The 26,872-nt window shown below is 34.8% G+C and overlaps 1 protein-coding gene across 4 annotated transcripts in view; it reads right to left on the bottom strand.

Moving 5' to 3' along the window:
• Positions 1-26,872, bottom strand: part of RALGAPA1 (Ral GTPase activating protein catalytic subunit alpha 1) — a 247,730-nt gene that overhangs the window by 101,885 nt on the left and 118,973 nt on the right. For all 4 annotated transcript variants that reach the window (XM_044918201.1, XM_044918202.1, XM_044918204.1 and 1 more), the window contains 10 exons: positions 24,478-24,630; positions 23,101-23,294; positions 22,758-22,856; positions 21,861-22,016; positions 20,127-20,255; positions 17,401-17,526; positions 14,512-14,570; positions 12,837-12,945; positions 11,521-11,631; positions 9,184-9,252 (listed from right to left, as the gene is read on the bottom strand). In XM_044918201.1, the coding sequence (XP_044774136.1) occupies positions 9,184-9,252; positions 11,521-11,631; positions 12,837-12,945; positions 14,512-14,570; positions 17,401-17,526; positions 20,127-20,255; positions 21,861-22,016; positions 22,758-22,856; positions 23,101-23,294; positions 24,478-24,630 (1,205 nt within the window). The remainder of the gene's footprint in view (positions 1-9,183; positions 9,253-11,520; positions 11,632-12,836; positions 12,946-14,511; positions 14,571-17,400; positions 17,527-20,126; positions 20,256-21,860; positions 22,017-22,757; positions 22,857-23,100; positions 23,295-24,477; positions 24,631-26,872) is intronic.

Here is a 26,872-nt window from a genome sequence, read left to right as displayed (position 1 = left end):
CAACATTCCAATCTAAATTAGAAATTATCAAACAGCATTTAGATATGGGGGACAAAGAAAACCCCATCTTAAATCAGAAATCAAAAACTAGGGGCGCCTGGGTGGCTCAGCCGTTAAGCGTCTGCCTTCAGCTCAGGTCATGATCCCAGGGTCCTGGGATCAAGCCCTACATCAGGCTCCCTGCTCCACGGGAAGCCTGCTTCTCCCTCTCCCACTCCCCCTGCTTGTGTTCCCTCTCTCGCTATGTCTCTGTCAAATAAATAAATAAAAGAAATCTTTAAAAAAAAAAAAAAAGAAAGAAATCAAAAACTAAGAAGAAATAGACCAAGAAAAGAAGAATTGTTTCAAGTCAGGAAAAGAAGTAAAAGAACAAAATTTAGAAATGAAGCCTAAATTATAAGGTGCCTAAGGAAGAATAAATTTGGAAAAATATATATATATAAATAAATAAATATAAATAAAATAATACAGGGCACTGAAGAACAGAGGGGTAACAACTAAAAGAATAAAAATGAGATTTAGAAAAAGATAAAAAGTGTCAGAAAATGATTGAAATAAAAGATAGAAAAAGAACATCCAATTTACATACAATTGGAGTCTCTGAAATACACATGTTAAAAAAGTCCATCAGAAGCCAGGACAAACTGACCTGCAATAATCAACTCTAACACATATCCTGATAAAACTTTAAAAGTAAGACTTCAGACATAAAGAAAAAATATCCTTAGGGCCTCCTAGAAAAAAGATGAAATAACTTACAAGGGCAAGAGAATAAAACTGGCATCAGACTTTTCAAAAATAATGCACAAAGCAAGGCAACATTAAAAAAAAAAAAACTTAAATGTGAATCTAAGGATTCTATATATAACCAAGATGTTTCTCAAGTATCAGGGTTACAGAAAAAGTTTTAAATATACAAGCACTCAGGGAATTTTGTATTCATGAGACTATCTTGAAGAACAAAGATGAATTTCATCTAACCAAGTAGCAAAAAGAATGGGGAGTGTCTGATATATTTAGTTACAGAGCTAAGATTAAAAAAATAAAGGTAGAGGGCGCCTGGGTGGCTCAGTTGGTTAAGCGACTGCCTTCGGCTCAGGTCATGATCCTGGAGTCCCGGGATTGAGTCCCACATCGGGCTCCCTGCTCGGCGGGGAGCCTGCTTCTCCCTCTGACCCTCCCCCATCTCGTGCTCTCTCTCTCTGTCTCATTCTCTCTCTCAAATAAATAAATAAAATCTTTAAATAAATAAATAAATAAATAAAGGTAGAGATGGGGGGAAGAATCATTTATTAAATGACATATGCTATATGTTATATGTAGAAATAAAGTAACTAAAAATGGAGGCAAAAGAGAGTAAAAATAAAATAAGTTCATTTATTAACGTATAGACAATAGATAGGAGAGAAAGGATACCATTAAATAATCACAAACCACATAAAAGGTGTATTAAAAAATAAGAGCTTAATTAAGAAAGCAAGGGAATAAAGACATTTTAAAAAGCTATACACAGAAAAGTAATCAAAAGAACAAAGTATAAAATTTCCTGAATACCAAAAGGAACTTAAAAAATAAAAGAACAAAGGAAATATATCATGTAGATAAAGAAACACAGAAAATGCAATATGCAAATTACAATTAAACCAAAAAGAATTAATGTTAAAAGTTGCAATTCAAAATGTTCAAAATAAAGATAAAACATTTATGAATATCAATATATCAAATAACATAGTGACTATCTTTACAAAGCAAAAACTACAACAGATGCCAAGGAAATACAGAAACATTAAGGAGACTTTAACACACCACTCTCCGTATAAGACAGATCGAGTGGATAAAATACAGGCATACTTCATTTTATTGCGCTTCACTTTACAGATACTGCATTTTTTATAAATTGAAGGTTTCTAGCAATCCTGTGTTGAGCAAGTCTATGAGCACCATTTTCTGACCACATTTGTTCACTTCATGTCTCTGTGTCACATTTTGGTAATTCTCACAATATTTCTAACTTTTCATGATTACTATATTTGTTATGGTGATCTGTGATCTTTGATATTATTACTGTAATTGTTTGGGGGTGCCACAAACCATGTCCTTATAAGACAGCAAACTTAATCAGCAAACGTGTTCTGACTGCTCCACTGACCAGCCGTTCCCCCATCTCTCTTCCCGCTCCTCAGGCCTCCCTATTCCTTGAGACACAACAATACTGAAATTAGGCCTCTAAGTGTTCCAGTGAAAGGAAGAGTCACATGACTCTCACTTTAATCAAAAGTTAGAAATTAAGTCTAGTGAGGAAGGCATGTCATGTTGAAAGTCAAGACAGGCTGAAAACTAGGTTTCTTGTGCCAAACAGCCAAGCTGTGAATACAAAGAAAAGCTTTGAAGGAAAGTAAAAGTGCTACTCCAATAAACATCAATGTTGAGAAAGCAAAACAGCTGTATTGCTGATACAGAGAAAGTTCTCTGGTCTGGATGGAAGATCAAACCAGCTGTAAAACTCCCTTAAGTCAAAGCCTAATCCACAGGAAGGCCCTAACTCTCTTAAATTCTATGAAGGCTGAGAGAGATGAGGAAGCTACAGAAGAGAAGTCGGAAGCTAGAAGAGATTGATTTGTGAGGTTTAAGGAAAGAAGCCATCTCCATAACATAAAAGTACAAGGTGAAGTAGCAAATGCTGATACAGAGGCTGCAGCAAGTTATCCAGAAGATTAGCTACACTAAACAACAGATTTTCAATGTACACAAAATAGCCTTCTATTCAAAAATGCCATCTAAGACTTTCATAGCTAGAGAGAAGTCAATGCCTGGCTTCAAAGCTTCAATGGACAGGCTGTCTCTTTTGGTAGGAGCTAATGCAGCTAGTGACTTTAGTTGAAGCCAGTGTTCATTTACCATTCCAAAAATCCCAGGGCCCTTAAGAATTATGCTAAATCTATTCTGCCTGTGCTCTATATATGGAACAACAAAGCCTGGATGACAGCACATCTGTTTACAACATGGTTTACAGAATATTTTAAGTCCAAGAGCTTTGATGGAGATGCACAATGAGATTAACGTTTTCATGCCTGTTAACACAACATCCATTCTGCAGCCCACAGATTAGGGAGAAATTTTGATTTCAAGTCTTATTGTTAAAGAAATACATTTCAGAAGGCTACAGCTGCCATAGATAGTGATTTGTCTGAAGAATCTGGTTAAAGTGAATTGAAAACCTTCTGGAAAGGATTCACCACTCTAGATGTCATAAAGAACATTCATGATTCATGGGAAAAGATCAAAAATATCAACATTAATGAGAGTTTGGAAGAAGTAAGTGATTCCAAACCTCATGGATGACTTTGAGGAGTTGAAGATTTCAGTGGAGGAAGTAACTACAGAATTGGTAGAAATAGCAAGAGAACTACAACTGGAGCCTGCAGATGTGATTGAATTGCTACAATCTTCATGATCAAACTTTAATGAATAAGGAGTTGCTTCTTACGAATGAGCAAAGAAAAGTGGCTTCTTGAGATGAAATCTACTCCTGGTGAAGATGCTGTGAAGACTGTTGAAATTACAACAAAGGATTTAGAATATTACATAAACATAGTTGATAAAAGTGTTTGAAAGCACTGACTCCAACTCTGAAAGAAGTTCTATACTATGGGTAAAATGCTATCAAACAGCATTGTATGCTACAGAGAAACTACGGGAAAAAAGAGAGTCAATCAATGTGGCAAACTTCATTGTCTTATGTTCAGAAATTGCCACAACCACCCCAACCTGCAGCAATCACCCTGATCAACCATCAACACTAAGGCAAGACCCTCCACACTAGCAAAAAAGATTACAATTCACTGAAACCTAAGATGATGGCTAGCATATTTTTAACAATAAAGTATTTTTAAATTAAAGTATATACACTGTTCTGGGGGGACATATTGCTATTGCACACTTAATAGACTATAGTGTAGTTTAAACTAACTTCTATATGCATATGCATTGAGAAACCAAAAAATTCATTTGGCTTGCTTTACTGAGTTATTCACTTTACTGTGGTAGTCTGAAACCAAAACCAAGTACCTCCAAGGTATGCCTTGGCTTGCTTTACTGAGTTATTCACTTTACTGTGGTAGTCTGAAACCAAAACCAAGTACCTCCAAGGTATGCCTATATAATCCATATGAACAAAAGTCATTTGAGATCTTCAATAATACTTAACAGTATTAAAGAGACCTTGTCACCAAAAGAGTCTGAGAACTGATAGTAAAGAATCTTAAGAAACAGACCCAAGTAATTTCAGAAATTGACTATTCACTAAAGGGCAAAACAGAACTTTTTAATCTGGTTATTCATTTGGAAAAACAACAAAAATGGTATCTGCGTCTCAAAACATACAGAATAAACTTCAAATGGATGAGGGATAAAAATGTAAAAAATGAAATTATACAAGCACTAGAAGAAAACATGGGTGAATTCCTCTTTATCTAGGTACAGAGAAAGGCTATGACTGAAAATTCAGACAATGAAAAATAAATCGACTACATAAAAATTAATGTTTTCCATGATCCCCCCACAAGAAACAATAACAAAAGTCCACCATAAACAAAAGCAAAAGACAAATGGGGAGGGAAGAAAAGAAAATATTTGTAACATATATGACAGTTAAGATATCCCTAGTACATAAAATTTGAAGGGAAAACACTAAAACCTGACAGAAAATATAAGAAGATATGAATAGATGGGGCGCCTGGCTTGGCTCAATTGGTAGAGCATGTGACTCTTGATCTTGGGGTTGTGAGTTCAAGCCCCATGTTGGGTGTAGAGATTACTAAAATAATAAATAAATCTTTAAAAAAGAAAAGGAAGAGGATATGAACAGACAATTCACAAAAATGAAATTAAAAATTAGGCATTAGTAAATAGGATATTCAACTTCACTTATTAAAAGAGAAAGGTAAATGAAAAGTACAGTGAGATGCCCTTGTTCCCCCATCACATTGGCAAAAATTTCCAAATAAGACACACTGTGTGGTTGAGACTCTGGGCAAACACACTCACAATCTGCTTCTGGGAATGCCAATATTTAACAAAATTACCTATCTGTTTACCTTCTGACCCAGCAATTCCACTTCTAGGAATACACCCTGAAGACACATTCCAATTACGTAAAAATATACAGGCATAAAGGTAGTCACTGCAGCATTCTTTGCAATTACAAAATTCTGAAAAAACACTACATGTCCATACATAGGAGACTGAGTTGAATAAACTACAATACATTCACACAATGGAGTAATAATACTATAGAGCTGTAAAAAAGAACAAGGAAGATCTTTATGGATGTATTGTGAATTTCCAGGATATCCTGTAAGTAAAAAATCTAAAGTACCAAAGAATATCTAGAATATGACATTTCTTAACAAACAAGGTGGAAAAAAACATAAATGTATCTGCTCATTTGTGCAGAAATAAACAAAGAATAGATAAAGCATAAACTAAAAAAACAAATAAAAACAACAGGGAGAAAACACTAAAATTTACAAAGTGAAAAAATAACCTGAACTATATTTCAAATGAATTCTATAACCACACTGAAGTGAGGCTAAGGGGAGGGAGCAGTAACCTAAATAACTTTTAAACACAGCTTTTGAACTATATACTCTCTTGGTAATTATATACAGGCATAAATATATTCTGAAACTGCTTTTATTTTTCTAACACTGCACAAAGTAAATATACTGTGGATAACTGTGGATAATGGGAGCTAGGTTCTCATTATTAGGGCAGGTAGTTACAAATATGTAAAGGGGGAGGACAGACTGAACCTTGTGGTGCTGGGCTGGAATCAGAGGTATCAAGGTAAACTCATGGTGTTTTAATACACACAAAGAAATACAGACACGCATATATTACATATATACATAAAATACATATTATATATTTGTGTATATTATTTATTTTTTTGCTCTATCTGGTGAGAGGGCCTAAACACACACACACACACATACACACACACACAACCCAATGACAATGTAAACACCTAGTTCCTAGATCTTTATTTGAGAATACTATTTCCACTCAACGGAACCAGAGTTACTTGGGGAAATGGCTAATTCCAGTACGGGGGCAGGGAAAATACAAGATGAGTCTGAAAAATTCTGTGGTGACAGAATTTAAGGATATACTGAAAGAACCATGAGGAGAACATAACAAAAAGGACAAAGAAGCCAATTTAAAGGGCATTCCCACTGGCTAAATCTGGAACATTTTGAGCTTCGAAATAATGATAGTAAAAAAACTAAGGATTATAATCCATTGCATAAAATAAGAATCATGATCCCACACTGGTAAGATGGAGAGGGGTAAGAGAAAACTCTTCCTTGGGGCACCTGGGTGGCTCAGTTGGTTAAGCGACCGCCTTCGGCTCAGGTCATGATCCTGGAGTCCTGGGATCGAGTCCCACATCGGGCTCCCTGCTCAGCAGGGAGTCTGCTTCTCCCTCTGACCCTCCCCCTTTCATGCTCTCTGTCTCCCATTCTCTCTCTCAGATAAATAAAGAAAACCTTTAAAAAAAAAAAAAGATTTTTAAAAAGAGAAAACTCTTCCTTATCACAGAAAACTAACTAATGAATGTGAAAGTAATGACAGAATTAGGAAATCACCATTTGGAACTATCATAACAACATTTAATTCTGGTAAGAGTTATCAATGGCTAGCAAAACTACTTAGTAAAGGTTTAAGGAATAATAGATATTTATATAGTTTCAAAGTGTCTTCCTACAAGATACTTATTAATTGGAAAAGGTAAAATAGCAGCCTGGTTCAAGCTCTTAGCTGTCCCTCAAACCTCTGTGACTATCCAAGCTGTGTCCTAAAAGGGTGGGAAACGCCAATATACCTGTTCAGGTTCCTGAAGTACTACTAATTGCCTACCCCTTTGGCTCCCTGATGCGGCTAACTGGAAGGTTTCAGGAACAGCAGGGAAGTTGGGATATTAGCTATGCAGTCTAGCCCCTAACAGAGAAACAGAGCTGGCTATTTTTGCTTACTCATTCTGTGCTAAGCCAGAGGAAACAGTGGCTGGGAGTGCTGGTGCAAATACAACCACCACTGTTTTGTGTGTTTCTAGAGAATTCATGAATGCCAAGTTCTGTCCGCTCCCAGAACTAGGTGATTTGGGAGCTACTCACCTAGTGTTGACAAGTTCCTTCTAGGGAAAAGCTAGAGACCTAGTTTTATTGTTGGAGCCAGATGGAGGGAGAATACAGGGGAAGTGCCCACTGGTTCTAATGGGCCTCCAGGAGGACTGTAGTCAGCACCTAGATGAAGGCTGATTAGAAGCTGGACCCTCAAGCAACAGCTGGGAAAATATGCAGTCAAATTCTTTATAGGGAAAGAATGCCTGTTCCCTCTGTGTTGAACCCCAGGGGAATAGCAATTAGCAGGTGCTCACACTCCTGTTAAACAAGTGTTCCTTTGTTTCCTGTAGTTCTGTGGGACTTGTGAATACAAGCCCTGTTGGCTTTCAGAGCCAGGTGATTTGGAAGCCCATCCCTGGCATGGAAGACTTAAAAGTTGGGGTGCTAGATGTATGGTCTAAACCCTTCTATCCTCAGAGAGACCCTGGCAGTTGGGGGTTCTCATGGAATGTTTCCTATGTATTTTGATGTGGGTATTTTCTCAGTTGCCTGATGTGTAGGATCATTCAACTAATTTCTGGATTTCTCTCAGAGAGAATTGCTCCATGTGTAGTTGTATCTTTGGTGCATCCATAGGAGGAAGAAAATTCAGGAGCCTCCTATGTCTCTATTTTGGTGACCCCTGCTCTGTTATTCTTCAAGGTGTTCTACTTCGCTAATAACTCTTCTTACTCTGTAACTTCTCCTTAAGTGATCATATACATTCCCATAGTTTAATACTACTCATGTGCTGATGATATCAGTAATTTTGTTTCCAGCTTCAAATTTACTACTTTAGGTATGGAGTTGCTTTGCTGGTGGTTTTACTGGGCAATATTCCTTACATGCAACACAATGAAAACTGAAATTCATCTTTCTCCAACAACTCTGCTCTTTTGAGATTTGAACACCATACGATTAAGAGATGGTGACACTGAGATGTGGAGAACAGAATTCAAGATTGGGATGTGAAAATGGAAAGGAATAAAATAATTTTCAGAGGAAATGAACAGAATCTAGAGAAGCCTTGATTAATAGAACTTTGTGCAATGATGGGAATGGTATATATTTGTCCACGTGACTATTAGGCACTTGAAATGTGGTTAGCACAAATAAGAAATTAAGTTTTTAATATAAAGTTTTAATTTTATTTAAATTTAAAGTCACGTGTGGTTAGTAGCTACTATCCTGGGCAGCACAGATCTAGAGTCTCTGTACATAACATGTTATGTACAATGCCTAATATATAATAAAAAACTAACAGACATATGAACAAACAGGAAAATGGAATCCGTAAGTCAAAAGGAAAAGATTTCAATAGAAACAGACTCAGCAATAACCCAGACACTGAATTTAGCAGACAAGGACTTTAAAATAATTATGATAAACATGTTAAAAATCTAAAAGAAAAGACAGATATAACTGATGAAGAAATGCAGATTCAGGAAATCTATGGAAACTATGAAAAGAAACCAAATAGAAACTTTAGACTGACAAATACAGTATCTGAAATAGCTAAAGGAGTCTCACAATGAATTTACTGAGGTAAATGCAATCCTGTAGAACTTTTTGTGGCCAGAGGGTATGCCTTCTTCTATGTGCCATAGCTCTATTATACATACTCTCTTTAATGGAAATTTCATTATTTTCTACCAATAACAGTTATATAAAGATGTATGGCTGCCTTCAGAAACGATGAATTCCTCAGAATTACTAATTTTCAGGCATTAACAAGACCATAATTTGGTAGGATAAAGTGAGACAATTATAAACGAACAGAATATCCTCTAAGGTTCCTCACAATCCTGAGATTCAAAGACTTTATCAAATGACTATGATTAGCTTGATATTTGAACTAAAATATAATTTAGTTACACTTAAATGATGTAAAGATATATTTCGTATTATAGCGATTTTTAAGCACAAGATTAATGTTTACCATATAAATATATGTATCTTTGCAATTCTAAAATATATTTTACGAAACACATTAAATATCAAACAAAATTTAAATTACCCTCTTATCCATTTCATAAGATGAAGCTTCTGTACTTGGCAAAAGATGGGTAATGGTGGCTATTAGAATCTGTCAGCAAAGAAAAAAAAGTTCAAAATATGTTAAATTAATGATGCATCCTAAAACTTAAATGTTAATGGTAAAGTGACATAAAAAATCTATTGATGAAAGCTTATCCTAAGTACATTTTTAAATCCTAAATACATTAACACTGAAATACATTAACATTGAAAAGGCAACTGATGGAATGGAGAAAATGTTTACAAACCATGTATCTGGATAGGGGTTAATACATAAAATATATGAAGAATTCATGCAACTCAATAGCAAAAAAGCAAATAATCCAATTTAAAAATGGGCAAAGGACCTGAATAAACATTTTTCCAAAGAAGACATTCAAATGGCATTTTATTTTATTTTATTTTGGGGCACCTGGGTGGCTCAGTCGTTAAGCGTCCGCCTTCGGCTCAGGTCATGATCCCAGGGTCCTGGGATTGAGCCCCACATTGGGCTCCCTGCTCCACGGGAAGCCTGCTTCTCCCTCACCCACTCCCCCTGCTTGTGTTCCCCTCTCTCTTTGTCAAATAAATAAATAAAATCTTATTTTATTTTAAAGATTTTATTTGACACAGAGAGGTGGAGAAGAGAAAACTGATATATACCGTTGGTGGGAAGGTCAACTGGTACAGCTTTTATGGAAAACAGTATGGAGGGTCCTCAAAATATTAAAATTGGAACTACCATATGATAAAAAAAAAAAAAAGAACTACTATAATGATCCAGCAATCCTGCTCCTAGATGTATATCTGAAGGAAATGAAATCAGTATCTCGAAGAGATACCTGCACACCATGTTCATCGCAGCATTATTCACAATAGCAAAGATATGGAAACAATGTAAATGTCCTTCAATGAATAAATGAATTCAAAAAAATGTGTGTGTATACATACACACAATGTAATACTATTACTCAGCCATAAAAAAGGAAATCTTGCCATTTGTGACAACATGGTTGAACCTGGAGGGCATTACTGTAAGTGAAATAAGCCAGAGAAAGGCAAATACTGTATGGTACCACTTATATGTGGAATCTTAAAAAAAAAAAAAAGAATGCTGATTTCATAGAAACAGAATAGAAATGTGGTGGCCAGGGGCTGGGAGGAGAAGAGGAAAACAGGGAGATGTAGGTCAAAAGGTATAAATTTTTAGTTATAAAAACAGTAAGTTCTGAGGATCTAATGTATAGCATGGTGACTATAGTTAATCATACTGAATATCTGGAAGTTGCTAAGAATAGACCTTAAGCATTCTCACCATAAACAAACAACAGTTAACTATGTGAGGTAATTGATGTGTTGATTATCTTGACCTTGGTAATCATTCCACAATTACCAAATCATGTTCTATATTTTAAATATATACAATGTTTGTCAACTATTTCTCAGTAAAGTTGGGGGGAAAAATATGGAAATCTACTCTCAGGGTGCCTGGCTGGCTCAGCTGGTAAAACATATGACTCTTGACCTCGGGGCTGTGAGTTCAAGCCCCACATTGGGTGTAGAGTTTACTTAAAAAAAAAGAGGGAAATAAAAAAAAGAAATCTACTCCTATCTTTCCAGACACTTCTCTCTGTGAGTGTGTAGGTAAATATATGCTTTAAAAAAAAAAAAAAAAAGATTACATCATTAGTTTTTGATTAGAAGACAATGAATTGAGTTTTTTACAGTGCTGAAAGAAATAACCAAGAATCTGGAACCCAGGAAAAATATCCTTTAAAAAGGAAGGATTATTTTGAAGCAATTCTGGTAATATTCTTATTAATCTTGGTGTTGGTAACCTGAAAATTCATTTAATTGTACATGCATGTCATTTGCTTTTTGTATGTATGTATACAGAATAAAAGATATGGTAACATAAAAAAAAAGATATTTTATAATGTGGCTTTTTAAAGAATTTTATTTATTTATTTCAGAAAGAGAGAAAGCACAGAGGGAGAATAAGAGGGAGAAGCAGAGTTCCTGCTGAGCGGAGAGCCCAATGTGGGCCTTGACCCCAGGACCCTGAGATCATGACCTGAGCCGAAGACAGATGCTTAACCAACCCCATAAGGTGGCTTTTTAAATTAACATATATTATACTCTGAATAGTATATGAATAAATTTGATACAAAAATATGAAATAATAAAAAAATTAATAAAAGAAGGCAAAATATGCACATACAGTGTTATTTACTCTGGAAATTTCTTGAGATCATTAAATTTTTTATGTGCCTGTTAAAAATGTATAGGGATAAATTTATTATATTTAACAGGATCATAAAACATGAGAAATACTTACTTGAATAATTTTCAAGGGAGAATCAGGCTGGTAAATCTGAAGTCTAGGTACGTAATGAACCAGCATATGAAGCATGTTACAAGCTACATGGGCTACTGTTTTATTAGTAAACTGTAATAACAACAAAATATTCATTAATGCATTAGCTGCTGAAAAACTTGAAATTTCATACATGTTTCTTTTGGTCATTCTATATTTATGTTTATTAAAATATTAAGATGATAAATACACAGCCACAAAATAAAAATTCATAACACATTCTAAAAACACAATTAACTTCATTTTTAATTTTGAATGTTTGTCCCCATTAAAGTTTTATTCCATTTTCTCTTACCTGGATTTCTGCAACAGCCTGTAAACTGCTAATTTCCCCATTCCAATCTACTATACCAACACTTTCAAATTAATCTAAAGAACTGCTCTGATGCTGACATTCTCTATGCTTAAAGCTCTCGGATGACTCCCCACTGGCATAAACTCAAACTTGTTATGTTTAACTCTCTATGACCAAATCTCCCCCATTCTTCTGTCTCCTCTTTCCAGAGTCTTCTCTATTACTTAAGTCAAAGTGATCCCGGCTTCCTCTGATCTCAATTAGCATTTCATATGCACCACTCATTTGGTTCTCTCAGCTTTCTGTTTTATAAAACTCTTATTTTAATCCTTTTCAGCCATCATATTATTAACCTCTTGCATCTAGTATTTACGATTATTTTTTATTCTGGTATCCCTCACTCTGACTAGCAAACCACCTCAAACATAGTACATATTCAGAAATATTTGTCCAATAAGTAATATTTGTACCTTTTATGTTTAGAATTCTATATAGATACTATATTACAAGGCTTAAACGAAAATAATATCATGCATACTTTCACAAGCAAAAAATTTACTCAGATTCTCCAAGTAATTAGGTTATTATTTTTTTAACAAATCTTACTCTGGTTACAAAGAGAGCATTTAACTTGAATAATAAAGCCAAAACATTGAACAGCTCAAGAATTCAGGAAGTATTAAGGATTATAGAGTAGATTACAAAAATACTGATTAGGAAAAAAACAAACAACCCTATATATGTTGTTAAGTGACATAAAAAGTTGAGATAAAATAGGTTATCACTAGGATATCCTAAATTCAAGAGTAGGACCACTCTGAAGGAAAAAGTCAGGATCAAAGAAATAATGTAATAATAAAGTAATAAAAACATTTATTAAATGTTTATTCTGTAAGGACACAATATATAATTAACATTCAGAGAAAAATAGTCCTGCATTCTATACTATATTAATATATTTCACTAAATAGGGTTTTTTTACCTTTAAGGAAACACAAATTACATTCAGAGCTTCCTTGATTTGAGGATGATGAGACTCATGGACTAGTTCTTCACAAATCCAAATACCTAAACTGCACAATGCTACACATCTGCAAAAAAGGCAACCAACAATGATATAAATAAACAGAAGTAGATGAGCCTTTAAATGAAATGAAACCACCACCACAACCAAAATACCCACAACCAACCAATCTAGAATGAACATGCACTGTTTAAGTGAATCAATTTGTTACTCTGTACATTAGCTCTTCTTGAGGAAGAGAAAGTAGGAGGAAAGCACATGACCCCAAATTCAACGCCTAATTTTCAAACATAATTTACTGCCAAGCTCATAGATGGGGATAACACACAGGATTTTTTTAACAAACCCATATTAATAAATTGATATTGCCATAAAGCTTCCCAAACAAATATGTAACCTGCTTTCAAAAAAGGAAAGAGTGTGATTTTATTGACTGACAGCACAGAATGAACTTTAGCAAAAACATGAAGCTGATGGGGTAAGTCAAATATTACTTTCTTTCTTTTCAAAACTTCCTTCTTTTTGAGAGAAGGGGGGAAAGGCAGAGGGAGAGAGAGAGAGGGAATCTTAAGCAGGTTCCATGCCCAGTACAGAGCCTGACAAGGGGCTCAATCTCGCAACCCTGAGATCATGACCTGAGCCAAAATCAAGAGTCGGATACTTAACTGACTGAGCCACCCAGGTGCCCCTAAATATTATTTTCATAACTCTTAAATTTAACACAGCTAGCTACAAATTCTTTTTTTTTAATTTTTAATTTATTTTTTGACAGAGAGAGACACAGCAAGAGAGGGAACAAAAGCAGGGGGAGTGGGAGAGGGAGAAGCAGGCCTCCTGCGGAGCAAGGAGCCCGATGCAGGGCTCGATCCCAGGACCCTGGGATCATGACCTGAGCCGAAGGCAGACGCTTAACGACTGAGCCACCCAGGCGCCCCTAGTTACAAATTCTTTGTAAAACAAATTGGCAATACAAATAAAATTCATATACTTTATATAAAGGGTTTCCAACAGAAACAGAACTTGTAGAATTTTTTCTATTCCCTAACATCTTGTGAAACTTCATTTCCCTATTTCAACTGAAGTTTCAGATTGAAGGGAGTTATTTGATGATCAGAATCAGTAAAAATTTCATTAGTGTATTCAAGTATAAGCTTCTAATGAAGCACATACTGGTTCCCTCAACTCCTAAAAAAGTCAACTCTTTCTAGTATCCTGGTATACTTGGCATGTCCTGACACTGACATTCTTAAATTAAATTTTGTAGAATGTTAAATTTCAGAATAATTCAACGCAGAAATATCTTTCTTTCTGAACATAGTGGATCAGAAATTCTTAAGTCTCTTCTTTCAGTTTATCATAGTGTTAATGCTAATAAATTATTTACTATTAAAACTACCAGGGGCGCCTGGGTGGCTCAGTCGGTTAAGCATCTGCCTTCGGTTAAGCATCTGCCTTCGGCTCAGGTCATGATCCCGGGGTCCTGGGTTCAAGCCCCGTGTTGGGCTCCCTGCTCAGTGGGGAGCCTCCTTCGCCCTTTCCTCCCATCTTGTGCTTTCTCTCGCTATCTCTGTCTCTCTCTCTCAAATAAATAAAATCTTAAAAAAAAAAAAAAAAAAAAGAGTATCTGACCTACCGTGCAGGACCAGATGGCTCATCTCTTGCCGAGCTTAATACAGTTTTGATTATGAGTTCCTAAAATAAAGGGGAAATACCTGTAATGAGATTTCATTCATTCATTCATTCAAGTATTTATTAAATGGCTACTATGGGCCCAACCACTGTGCCAGGTGCTAGGGATACAACAGTGAAATAAAACAATCTTTGTTCTCACCTGAATACTTTATTAAGAGAGTCCAATATTATTCATAAAATTAGCTAAATAAAAAAAACAATAATATGGTCTGAATATTTGTGTCTCCCCTCCAAAAATTCTTATGCTAAAATCCTATCTCCCAAAGATGATGTTAGGTCATGAGGATGGAGACCTTATGAATGAGATTAATGCTCTTATACAAGAGACCACCAAAGAACTCCTCAGTTCCTTCCACTCTGTGAAGACACAGAGGGAAGGGACCAGCTCTTGAGCAGCGAGAGGGCCCTCGCCAGAATGCCACTCTGCTGGAGCCTTGTCTTGGACTTCCAGCCTCCACAACTGTGACAAATAAATTTTGCTGTTTATAAGCTACCCAGTTGGTAGTATTTTTTTTTTTTTTGGTAGTATTTTGTTACAGCAGCACAGACTAAAATAAATGATTTCTGAAATTTATAACCAAATACATATGTTCAAAAAAAGAACTTTTTCTGATTAAAAGATTAATAAAAAGTTCACTATAAGATAATTAAAACAGATTTACTTGCTCAAAAGTATTGGTATCTTTTCAAAACTTTGAGAAATATTTATTTAAAAGCAAACCTCCTCTTTTTTGATAATTTGTAAAACATTATAATGTGTGAGTTTGGGGATAAGTGCTAAATAATAGTTAAAAGTATGTAAATGAATAGGGAGAATAAAGAGAAAGTAATTATCTAAAGAGAGGATCTTATAGTAAGTTTATGTTTAGCAGGCAGAGAAAGAACACTGGTTTATTAAGGAGTCCTAGAATATTTAGAGAAGCAAGAAGTAAATCAAGATGGATCTGTGCAACATAAGTCAAAGTTGAAAAGATTTAGGAAGGTCAGGAATATCAACACAGGTCAAATACTACAGTGGCTAACTAAGGAGAGGAAAACAAGAATGCCACGAGTCTTGATAATTAAGACTCTATTACTTCCTTTTTTAAAAAATCATTCATTCATTCATTCATTCATATATTCACAAAGCACTTATCAGCTACATAGATTTTAAGCTCCTTAGGAGGAGTACCTTCTACTTATCTTTGTAAACTTAGCATCTAGCCCACGGGCTTGCAATTAATAGGTACTTCGAACAAATCTATTGTTTAAGCCCAAGAGCTTTCTATGTAATAGATCCTGTCTTAAATGCTGGAAAGAAATAGATGGTTAAGATGCAGTACCTATCCTCAAGAATTTTACATTCCAGAGAGGGAGACAGACTTGTAAACAATCACAACACAAGAGGACACATAAAAGGTTCCATGTGAACAAACAGGTAAACTTCGGAAAGTCATAGAAGACTTCACAAAACGGTCTTAGGTAAACAGGATTTTGACAAATGATCAAGGTCAAAGACTAAGATTATTTGTGTTTGGGTGATTAAGAGAGACAAAAAGAGGAAAACAGGTCTATATAACGGATGTTTAGGCAGAAAGAAATGCATTTTCAAAAGCACAAAATTGAAAACAGCATGGTATGTTCCATGTGGCTATGTGGCTGTAGTTTAGAATACACAGAGAGCTAGTTTCAGTGAAAATTAAATATGACCACTATGGCCTGTAATTTTCCCTTAAATCTTCAGTTTTCTGACTAAGAATAATCATTATTTTCTTAGGCTTTTTGCTTTCTTCATTAGTAGAATTAGCTTTTATTTTGGAGATACCCCTTCCCCAAAGTTTGTTTTGATTTTTTAAATCATTTCAGCCATTACTAACTATACAATGGCCAGAGACAATGAGGCCACTCTGAAATGTAGATCATATGTAGTTAGCTAGGCTAATCCCTAGCAAACTCAAAACTGCCTAAGCAAATTAAAACTATTACCTATCCCTCACCTTCAGGATCTTCTGAAAATAGAAGATACCGAAGATATTACATTTCTGAAGACCAGAGCTCAATTTCTAGTTTTTATTAACTGCCATTGCAAATTTGCATTGACCTACATAATTTTATGTGTAAGCGAAATTCACTTTTTTAACAAATGTTTCGGGAGTACCAGATGCCAAGCAGCATGTTAAGCTCTGAGGATACAGCAGTAAATAAGACTTTATGGTGGTTATTTGTCTAAAGCATAAATCAAACACTAAATAAGTAATTACACGTTATAAATGTCGTAAAGAGAAATATGGGTGGTATGAAAAGTATATGCAGAAATCCAGAAAACTGGATTGAAAAAATTTCTTTCAGAGAAGGCAAAAGTTTAAAAAAGATGTATCAGCATGACTTTTGAAGAGCTATGCTTCAGGTACATAGATTCCCCACCCCAATTCCACAGTTTCCTACAGCAAAACAGAATATTCCATTACATTGTTTGATATATCACATGGGGAAATTAGGAGACAGAGTGTCAAATTTGCAGATTTAGTGCCATCTCAATCTTAGAAGCCTTAGAGGTAGCATAGTATCTGCCTCACAGGATGTTTCAATAAATGTTCTGTGAGTGAATGAAAGAATCCTAAGATACTGATATATAAATGGATTCAGTAATGAGAAAATGTTTCCAAAGTCATCAATACAAAAAAGACTATGCTCCTAATGGACATTCTAGCCTTGTGTCTGAAGGGTATGACTGGTTAATGTTCTTTAACAATTATGTGGATTTCTAAAGGAAAAGAAAGAATATAAATTTTATCATACATTGTTATTATAAAATCATTTAAACACTAAGAATTAGCACCTGATTTCTTACCTTAACATCTGTAAACTGAGACACAGCAATATCAGGAATGTTGGGATGGAGAGCAGGCAGTTCACAATATAAGTTAGGAAAGCAAACCAAAGATCCCAGAAGAACTTGTGCTTCTACTCTTGGTGCCTAGGTATCAGATTTTTAAAATCTTTATGATGTATTTTATTATGTCATTAAATTACCAGAAAAGTTACTTTATGACCTAACCATATTAGAAAGAGAAGTGAGAGCAAAAGACAAAATTAAAAAGGAAACTGGAAATACAAAAACATTCAGGTTTTCACCTATACTTTCCACATAAACTACTGTTATTCTCAATAAATAAAATGAACAAACAGCAGAGCTCTCCTTAAGACCAGCAAAAAAGCAGAAATCAGCCACAGTTGACTGTAAATAATAATATAGTTTAGCTAACAGCATAAAATTACCCTAATTTTGAGAAAAAATATAAATACTTTCATTTTAAAGGCAACTCAACACTTCATAACATATTGTGAGCAACTAATGAGCAGATGACTCAATGTCACTAGATTATATTTGTTACTATCTAAGGATAGATAAAGTAACTAACGACCAAAACATTAACTGTCTCTTCAAGAAACAGGCACTAGTCTAGATGGTTTTTGATATTATGCACATGAGAAAAGCACTGCCTATACTACTTACTAAAAACAGAATTTATGCTTGGCCTGCAGATGAAGGTAACTTCTCATCTTTTCTCCTTAGCTGTATTAAGCCATTTCTGAAGTATCAGCACTGGGCATTTCTTTTTCTTCTTCTACCTTCTTGCATGTCCACCAAACCCCAACACCCACCTACTAATATATTTCTTTATTAACTAAAATACCTACAATATTAATTTATATGTTTAATGATACCTGCTAGAAATACTAAATGCTAAAACAAATGCTAGAACATGCTAAAACAAATATGCTAGAAATATAATACTTTTATTCACATAAAACAAGAATCTGCCTCCAAAAGGATTTCCCTATGTTTCTAAATGTTATTAGAGAGGCAGTGGAGTAGTACTTTATTATGATTATCAACAAAACAACTCATTTCCATATTTAAAAAATAATCCAGATTTGCAGATAAAAAGACAACCCCATAAAAGGGTTAGGGTAAGCTTGTAGACACCATGCCAATTTAAAATTAGCTATAGGGTGCCTGGCTGGCTCAGTCAGTAGAGCATGTGACTTCATCTCAGGGTTGTAAATTCAAGCTCCACGATGGGTGCTGAGATTACTTAGAAAAATAAAATCTTTAAATAAATAAAATAAAATTAGCTATAAAAGTGAAACTGATAAAAACCAATATTTTAAAAGAGATTAGCTAAGGGTTTTTCTTTAAAGTTGGATAAGGTAACTAAGAATGTTCAGGTATGTGGATATAATGGGAGCATACTGTAACGTGATTATAATTAAGAAAAGCAAAACCTAATCAATTATTTTGTAATCTGTCTGGCAGGGGAAGAAAGGAGCCGCCCATTAACAGAAAGATGATGATGTGTATGGGATCTAAAATGGAATCCAAAGAGGAAGACTGGACTGTGTATCTCCAACATCATCCAGAGGAAAAGACTAACCTTAACCTTACAGTAGAGACCAGGTGTCAGGTCTGATTCCTGCAATAACTTGTTTTCCTATGCAGTCTTTCTCATAGTCTTTCTCACTAGTTATGGCTGTTCTTACATAACTGGAGAAACAGGGTTAATAACTAGCTATAAACACAGGTTCTTCCCTTATGTGAACACTTCCACTGGGTGACTGCATCCAGTTTCATGGCTTACAATAACATGTATAAGCTAATGTCGTCCAGCTTTCCATTTCAGTCCCGACATCTCCTTTGAGCTCCTGCCTTGTACATGCAAATGGCCCTCCTAACATCTTCTCATGGATCTCGAATAGGCGGCTTCCTATACCACAAATAGAACTCCTTCTTGTTTACTGTTGGTCTTTTGTATAGCTCATGAGTGAAATAACATATATTAAACTGCTTTCTAAGTTACAAAATGATGGTCAAGTAGGACCGATTTTTCTCTCCCCCAAACTCTTAGTTTATTCTAGTAGACTTTCAATTAATTGTTATTTCTCATTTATACTTTGTGCCAGAGTGCTCTTTCTCAAGTAGAAATCTGATCATGTCACTCCTTGTGTAAAATCCCTCAATGCTTACTCATTCTTTCCTTGGGATGAACTCTAACCTCTTTAGCACTGTAAACCAGCTACTGTCTTCCTCTTTAGCTTATCTCTGCTAGTTACATATGAACATATTCCAACTACAGTGAGTTACTTGGCATGTCTCACAGCTCCATAACTGTTATCAAAATCCTCACATGCTGTCTCAGAGTTTAGAGTTTACTCCTAGACACACTTTTGAATTATCTCACCTCTGGTCCACCTCTTTTGCTATGGCCCACTGCCCTCTCTTTAGTTTCTTCCCTCCCTCACCTTGTTTCCTTAGATTTCCTCAATTTTAAATTTTGTTTGGCTTATCAGATTTAATCCATTTTTATAGCTCATGTGTCAATTTATCAACTAATTTTAGTACTTTCTTGTATTTCAAAATTTACTTTAAAAAAGCAACTTCAATTAAACTGTAAATTTTCCTGAACATCAGCTTGTTAAATTTATTAACAAGGGCTCCTCCTTTGTTGCTTTGTTAGTTGAGTCCTGTTTAACTACAGTCTGTTATATTACAAAGAACAGGAAATAAAAACTTACATTGAGAAAAGCCGAAGAAGCCACTCTACCAGCTGCTACAATAAAATCCATAATAAGCATTGTGGCACCAGGCAAACCAAGTGAAAAAAACTGAGGTGAGCAGTGCTTGATGATTGTATTGACAATATCCTTAGGAGTAAGAAAAGAAGGGGAAAAGAATATCATAAATTAATCTTGGGTATCAGCTAATCAATATCCTTAAAAATAGATAACATATGAAACAGTAAAATAGGCAATTACTATACATTGCCTAATCGGAAAGACTGATTTTAAATCTTCTAAATAATCCATGCTTAGTATTATATTCTGTCAAAGGAAAGTAAACTTAAAACACATTTGTTTAACTGACATCAATATAGCATTTTTTTTCCCCACACTAGAGAGCAAACTGGAAGGCTCTTTGCTTCAGAGGGTTGAAAATATAAGGCCTACGTAGCATAAAACTGAACTGCAGAGTGGTTCCTTCTCTCATCTACTTGCTTCCATGTGAGATCTCTGATCTCTTAAGTTTCATGACCTATTATGTAGCAACTGGAGGAATTCTCCTTATTAGATGAACTGAAGTCCTTTGATGACAAATATCTAGCCTCAGAAATACAGACCAAGGCATTTTTGAGGGAGTATTCTTTTTTTTTTTTTAAGATTTTATTTATTTATTTGACAGAGAGAGACAACACAAGCAGGGGGAGTGGGAGAGGGAGAAGCAGGGCTTCCTGCTGAGCAGGGAGCCCGATGCGGGGCTCGATCCCAGGACCCTGGGATCATGACCTGAGCTGAAGGCAGACGCTTAACAACTGAGCCACCCAGGTGCCCCATTGAGGGAGTATTCTTAACTTGGTTATTCATTCACTTTGCCTTTGGAATTCAACATGAGGATGCAGTGTTTTATGCTGTATTACTCAATCTGATTCATCCTAAACAAAAGGTCTCTCTGTCAAGTAATTAAAGGTGTCATTTTGTTTGAGACATGTTTATAAGGTAGTACATTGTAAGTACTATTTCAAATTAATGTGAGAAGTATTTTCATTTTTCGGGAAGAGAGATATAATTACCTCTTTTGATATTAGTTTAATGTTCTTTAAATGAACTGCAAGTGAAATTTAACCACATTATGATTAAAATATTTCATTACCATGACTTATAACCTCCCACAGATTTTTTTTTTTTTAATTTTATGGCCAGGATCAAGACTCCTGAATAATGTTCTAGAGTCATATTTATGATTGGCTAATGTAATGACTGCACTGATACAAATGCCAAGTCAATAGAACTGTCACTGTGCTAATATAATCTATGGAAATAAGAAAATATGATGTGCTAACTAACTCTTAGAGTGGAAAAAACCTCTGACTGTTGCATGACTAGATAAGCAAATCCATATGCCTCGAGTGCCAATTATTAAGTAACAATTACAAAATGCCCAAGAATAAGTACATTAGGACATCAAAGAAACATGTCTGTCTAAGCAAAAGATGGCTTAATATCTTAAAAAAGCAAACTAGTTATTTTAACATTAGAGGAAAGATACATTTAATAAACAAGTTGATCCCCTAACTGTAACAGCTTTTCAACTACGTTTCAAGAACAAATGAGGTTACAAAACAGAAGAAACTTGTAAATAAAATGACTACATAAAAAGAGTATTTTTAATTTTAGACCTTAAAAGTTAAGAGTTAAACAATCAAGAATCAAAGATAAATTTATAAAGCAATTGGTTAGAAAGTATATATTTACCTGATCAATATGAAGTAATCCACAATGCATTATATTGTAGAAATGTGTTAGAAAATCTCTGTTTGGAGAAACATCTTGTCTTCTTTTCATTGTATTACAGATAAGTTTGTAAGCATGTAATTTACCTTGTTTATATTTATCAGTCAACATGGTTGCCTACAATTTAAAAATGTTGGTTTTAATACTCAAAAACAAATACTGTTTAATTGAATATAGCAAGCAATATATTTGTTTTCATTTATTTCTATGTTGGCCCAATTTCTTAATGAATCAATTAGGATTACTGAAACTACTATTACTATTAAAATGAAACAACACAGGTATGAAGAACCACATACTATTTCATTCAGGAAAATGCACCAAACATATCAAATAATACTCAAAAGAATTAAATCTTTTTTTTTTAAAGATTTTATTTATTTATTTGACAGAGAGAGCAAGAGAGCACAAACAGAGGGAGCTTTAGAGGGAGAGGGAAAAGCAGGCTCTCTGCTGAGCAGGGAGCCGGATGGGGGGCTCAATCCAAGGACCCTGGGATCATGACCTGAGCCAAAGGCAGACATTTAGCCGACTGAGTCACCCAGGTGCCCCAAGAATTAAATCTTTAAAAATATACAGCACATTCTGACACAAATTTGAGATTTACACTTCACTTAAATATAATAGAAACATAATTCTATATACACTTTTGTTTTATTAAATAAGTAAAAATGATGCACCTGTGTAATAATTTTGCTATGCCCATTCTCCTCTCTATATAACCCCCAATGACTAGTTAAAAACTAACTGTTCTAGAAGACTATACAAAAGCTAAAGAATCTATCAAATGTTTAAAACTGATTACATCGTATTTACTAAATGAACCTTTTAAATTAATGTTTTATATATTAAGCATACCTTGAAGAGCCAAGGTGTAAGAATTCTCAGTGGAGGAATCAAAACTGGTGGTGAAGGGGAGGTCAGGTTATCAGTTGAAATGCCAAGGTTATCTCTAATCTGTAATTTTCAAATAAAATGCAACAAACCAATAAAAGTGTTCTTCCAGTTTGTTTTACCTTAAACTTGAGTTCAATTCCAGTTCCTATCACTAATTATGTATTTAAACATGGATAAGTAACTTCACCTTGCTAGGAACCAGTTTATAGTAAGGGGGTGGTGGGTGGCAATGAGATCTAAGGCTTCTACTTCTTAACACTTTTCTTTCTTTCCCCTCTTTTTTTTATTTATTTTTATTTTTTACCTTAGCTAGATTTTGCCAAAGTTCACAGAGGTAATCAAAAACTTGAGCATGTATTTCGGGATCCATAATAGCGTTGACATCTCCCAAAATGCCTAGCATTCTTCGCCACATTACAGTAGCAACATCAGCATGCCATCCTGTGAGTGTACCCCCTGCCATCACACTACAACATTCAGATGGAAACTCACTGATTTCTGTAGAAAAAAATACACTAGTGTCAGTAATTTTTCTAAAGAATTGGTCACAAAAATACAAAGGAGTCAAAATAACAAACTTAAATGTCTACAAAAGTGAATTCTTAAAATGTCAATATGCATTTAGTGTTATTTTTTCCTGATAAGATCAAAACCTCACCAGTTCACAATTCCTTATTATGGCAGTAATTACTTATTCAATACCACCTGTACTAGGATTTACCTAAGGAGGAAATGATGCACATACCAGATAGAGAAATTTATAATTGATATAAAGATCATATTTATAAGTACATACTCCCTCTTTCATCAAATGGCTATTTCAGGTTATAGCATCAATTAATAGAAAATCTCAGGCTGAAGGCAGTTCCTATAGGAAGTCTTCGTAAGCCTGTTTCTTTGTACTTACAACTTCCAAAGAAATATATTTCACAATTAAGTCAGGCCTAGCATTAAAAGGGATATCACAATGACATGGGAAAATTAACATTTTTACTAAAACTTAAACATAATCTAAAATTCTATAATTATATTTTTGTTTAATAAAATTGGCAAGATTATACGTAAGACATATAGGTAACCTTGAATCCTAGCCTCATTTCTGTCATTAATTATGTGACGCTGTACAAATTACTTAATAACCTTCCTAAGGCTACACTTCCTCACTGTAAAATAGATGGTTTAGCTAGATATCATTATAGATCTTCTCCAGCTTAAGAAACATCCATTATTCTATTCAGTGTATATAATGGAAAAGGCAAAATAATTACTAAGTTAGTAAAGATTATTCCTACTTGATAATATCTCAGTGTGCTCATAATTTACAAGTTCACTGTAACTATATGTAAGTCCTTTACTCCTCATGTTTGACCTTTTTCTCTTTCCACATAAAGTGTATAATAACTGATTGTATTATCAAAAAGTTACCAAATTGTCTTTCACAATAATAAAAAATAAGAGTCTGGTGTAAACCAATGAAATAAAACAAAAAATACTGCAGTTTTAACCATCACTGTTAATATCTCCCTACTCTACAGAACCTTCATTATATAGTGATAATCAATTGATTTGTCTCTAACTTATCCCTCTCAAAAACAAAATTTTAAATAATTTAAATAATAAGATCTCCTAACACTGATGCTCTGAAAGGAAAAATGGCAAATATCTAATTTCCAAATATTGCCTAGGTCATCTGGAGTCTGAAGAACAGAATGGTGGAGCTTCTCATCAAGCTGCAGATCTTTCTGTTCCATGTGATCCATATTCAATGTGGAAGGAGAAGGTGTCTGTGACCTGGATCCCAGAGCCGAATGGATGGGAGAAGCACTTTCTGAACCTGTAAAGACAATTTCATAAAAATTACCATAAAGAGAATATTCAACGCCCTCTACCTAAGATGTAATGCTTAAAACTCCAATAAAACACAACTGAACAGCATCAAAGGATAAAACAGGTTATAAATTGGCCAAAGAGGTAAATAAAATCATAATACAGTACAAGATTTTGTGTCTAGGGGTCTCATTTGATTTCTTCCATGGGACGCATCTGGAATCAGAACTGGACATACCAGTTCATAGAAGCCATCAGTGAGAGTGAGAATGAATGTCTACTCCCATTCCCGGTCCAGCTACAGAAACTCTAGGACCCACTGCTACTCTATTTCACTTACTTCAGACTTGGAGCAATTCAAGAGAAGAGGACCTTGCTCACTGTGGCTCTTTATATGCTATCATTGCTGGCCTAGTGTCCAGTGGTCCCTGGTGGTCCCCAGTCTTCAGTCTCTCCCCCACCACACACACACATTCCCTCCTTCCCAATCCATTCTTCGTAAGGCAGCAAAAAAATTAAAAATCTAATCTGATGGTACGCCCTCATTTAAAATCCTTCTATGGATTTTATGGCTCTTTACTGGCCACAGCATAAGCCCAAACTTCTTAGTGTGTGGTTTTCCAGTCTTTCTGTAACTTTCTTACAGCTCCATAATTCCCCTAGTACTTTTAAGTTCTAGTCATAGAAAGTAAACTGCTGGTATTTATCAGAATATGTAGTATACCTCTGGCCTTTTCCACATGTTTTTCCTTTGCATGGACCCCTTATGCTGTTCTTATAGGTCTGGTTAACTTTTTATTTTTCAGGTTTCACCTTAGACAGCCCTTCCTGAGAAGCCTACCCAGCACTGACGTATCCAGGGTAAATAAGTAGCCTCCACTATTTGCACCTGTACCCCCCCTTATACCACTTATCACACTGACCTGAAACTGCTCAGTTTCAAATACCTTCACTAGTGCACATACTCTGTAAGAACAGGGATTGAGTCTGTGTTACATACTGACGCATTGCCAGTACCTGGTACAGTGTCTGGCACAGAGCAGAAGCTCCTGTTAAATTATGTATAGCATAAATTAATACTATATTGAACAATTTGTGGTGGTTGTATGGGAGTGCTACTAGTACCAAGCAAGCCCCTAAAATATTAGGTCTTTCCAACAAAAAATCAATAAAGAAAGATCAGCCTTAAATGACACATTAGACCAGATGGACTTAACTGATATGTACATAACAACCCATCCAAAGCAGCAGAATACATATTCTTCTCAAGTGCACATGGAACATTCTCCAGGATAGATCACATATTAGGTCACACAACAACTTTCAATAAATTCTACAAGACTGAAATCATATCAAGCATCTTTTCTGACCACAATACTATGAAGCTAGAAATCGACTACCAGAAGAAAACCAGAAAAACTATAAATATATGGAGACTAAACATGTTACTAAATAACTACAGGGTGAATGAAAAATTAAAGGAAAAAAAATACCGAGAAACAAATGAAAACAGAAATATGACATACCAAAATCTATGGAATGCAGCAAAAATGGTTCTAAGAGGGAATTTCATAGCAATACAGGCCTGCCTCAAGAAAAATCTCAAACAATTTAACTTCACACCTAGGGAAACTAGGAAAAAAAAGAACAAACAAAGCCCAAAGTTAGTAGGCGGAAAGAAATAATAAAGATCAGAGCAGAAATTAATGAAACAGAGACTAAAAAGACAATAAAGAAGACCAATGAAACTAAGAATATTCAACGCCCTCTACCTAAGATGTAATGCTTAAAACTCCAATAAAACACAACTGAACAGCATCAAAGGATAAAACAGGTTATAAATTGGCCAAAGAGGTAAATAAAATCATAATACAGTACAAGATTTTGTATCTAGGGGTCTCACTTGATTGATAAAAAATAAGAGTCTGGTGTAAACCAATGAAATAAAACAAAAAAACACTGCAGTTTTAACCATCACTGTTAATATCTCCCTACTCTACAGAACCTTCATTATATAGTGATAAATCAACTGATTTGTCTCTAACTTATCCCTCTCAAAAACAAAATTTTAAATAATTTAAATAATAAGATCTCCTAACACTGATGCTCTGAAAGGAAAAATGGCAAATATCTAATTTCCAAATATTGCCTAGGTCATCTGGAGTCTGAAGAACAGAATGGTGGAGCTTCTCATCAAGCTGCAGATCTTTCTGTTCTATAGAATATAGAAGCAGGATATATCTATAATA

The sequence above is a fragment of the Neomonachus schauinslandi genome, chromosome 9 (assembly GCF_002201575.2).
Source record: "Neomonachus schauinslandi chromosome 9, ASM220157v2, whole genome shotgun sequence".
Taxonomy (NCBI): domain Eukaryota; kingdom Metazoa; phylum Chordata; class Mammalia; order Carnivora; family Phocidae; genus Neomonachus; species Neomonachus schauinslandi.
The sequence above is the reverse complement of the archived record's forward strand: the minus strand, read 5'-3'. Positions and strand labels throughout refer to the sequence as shown.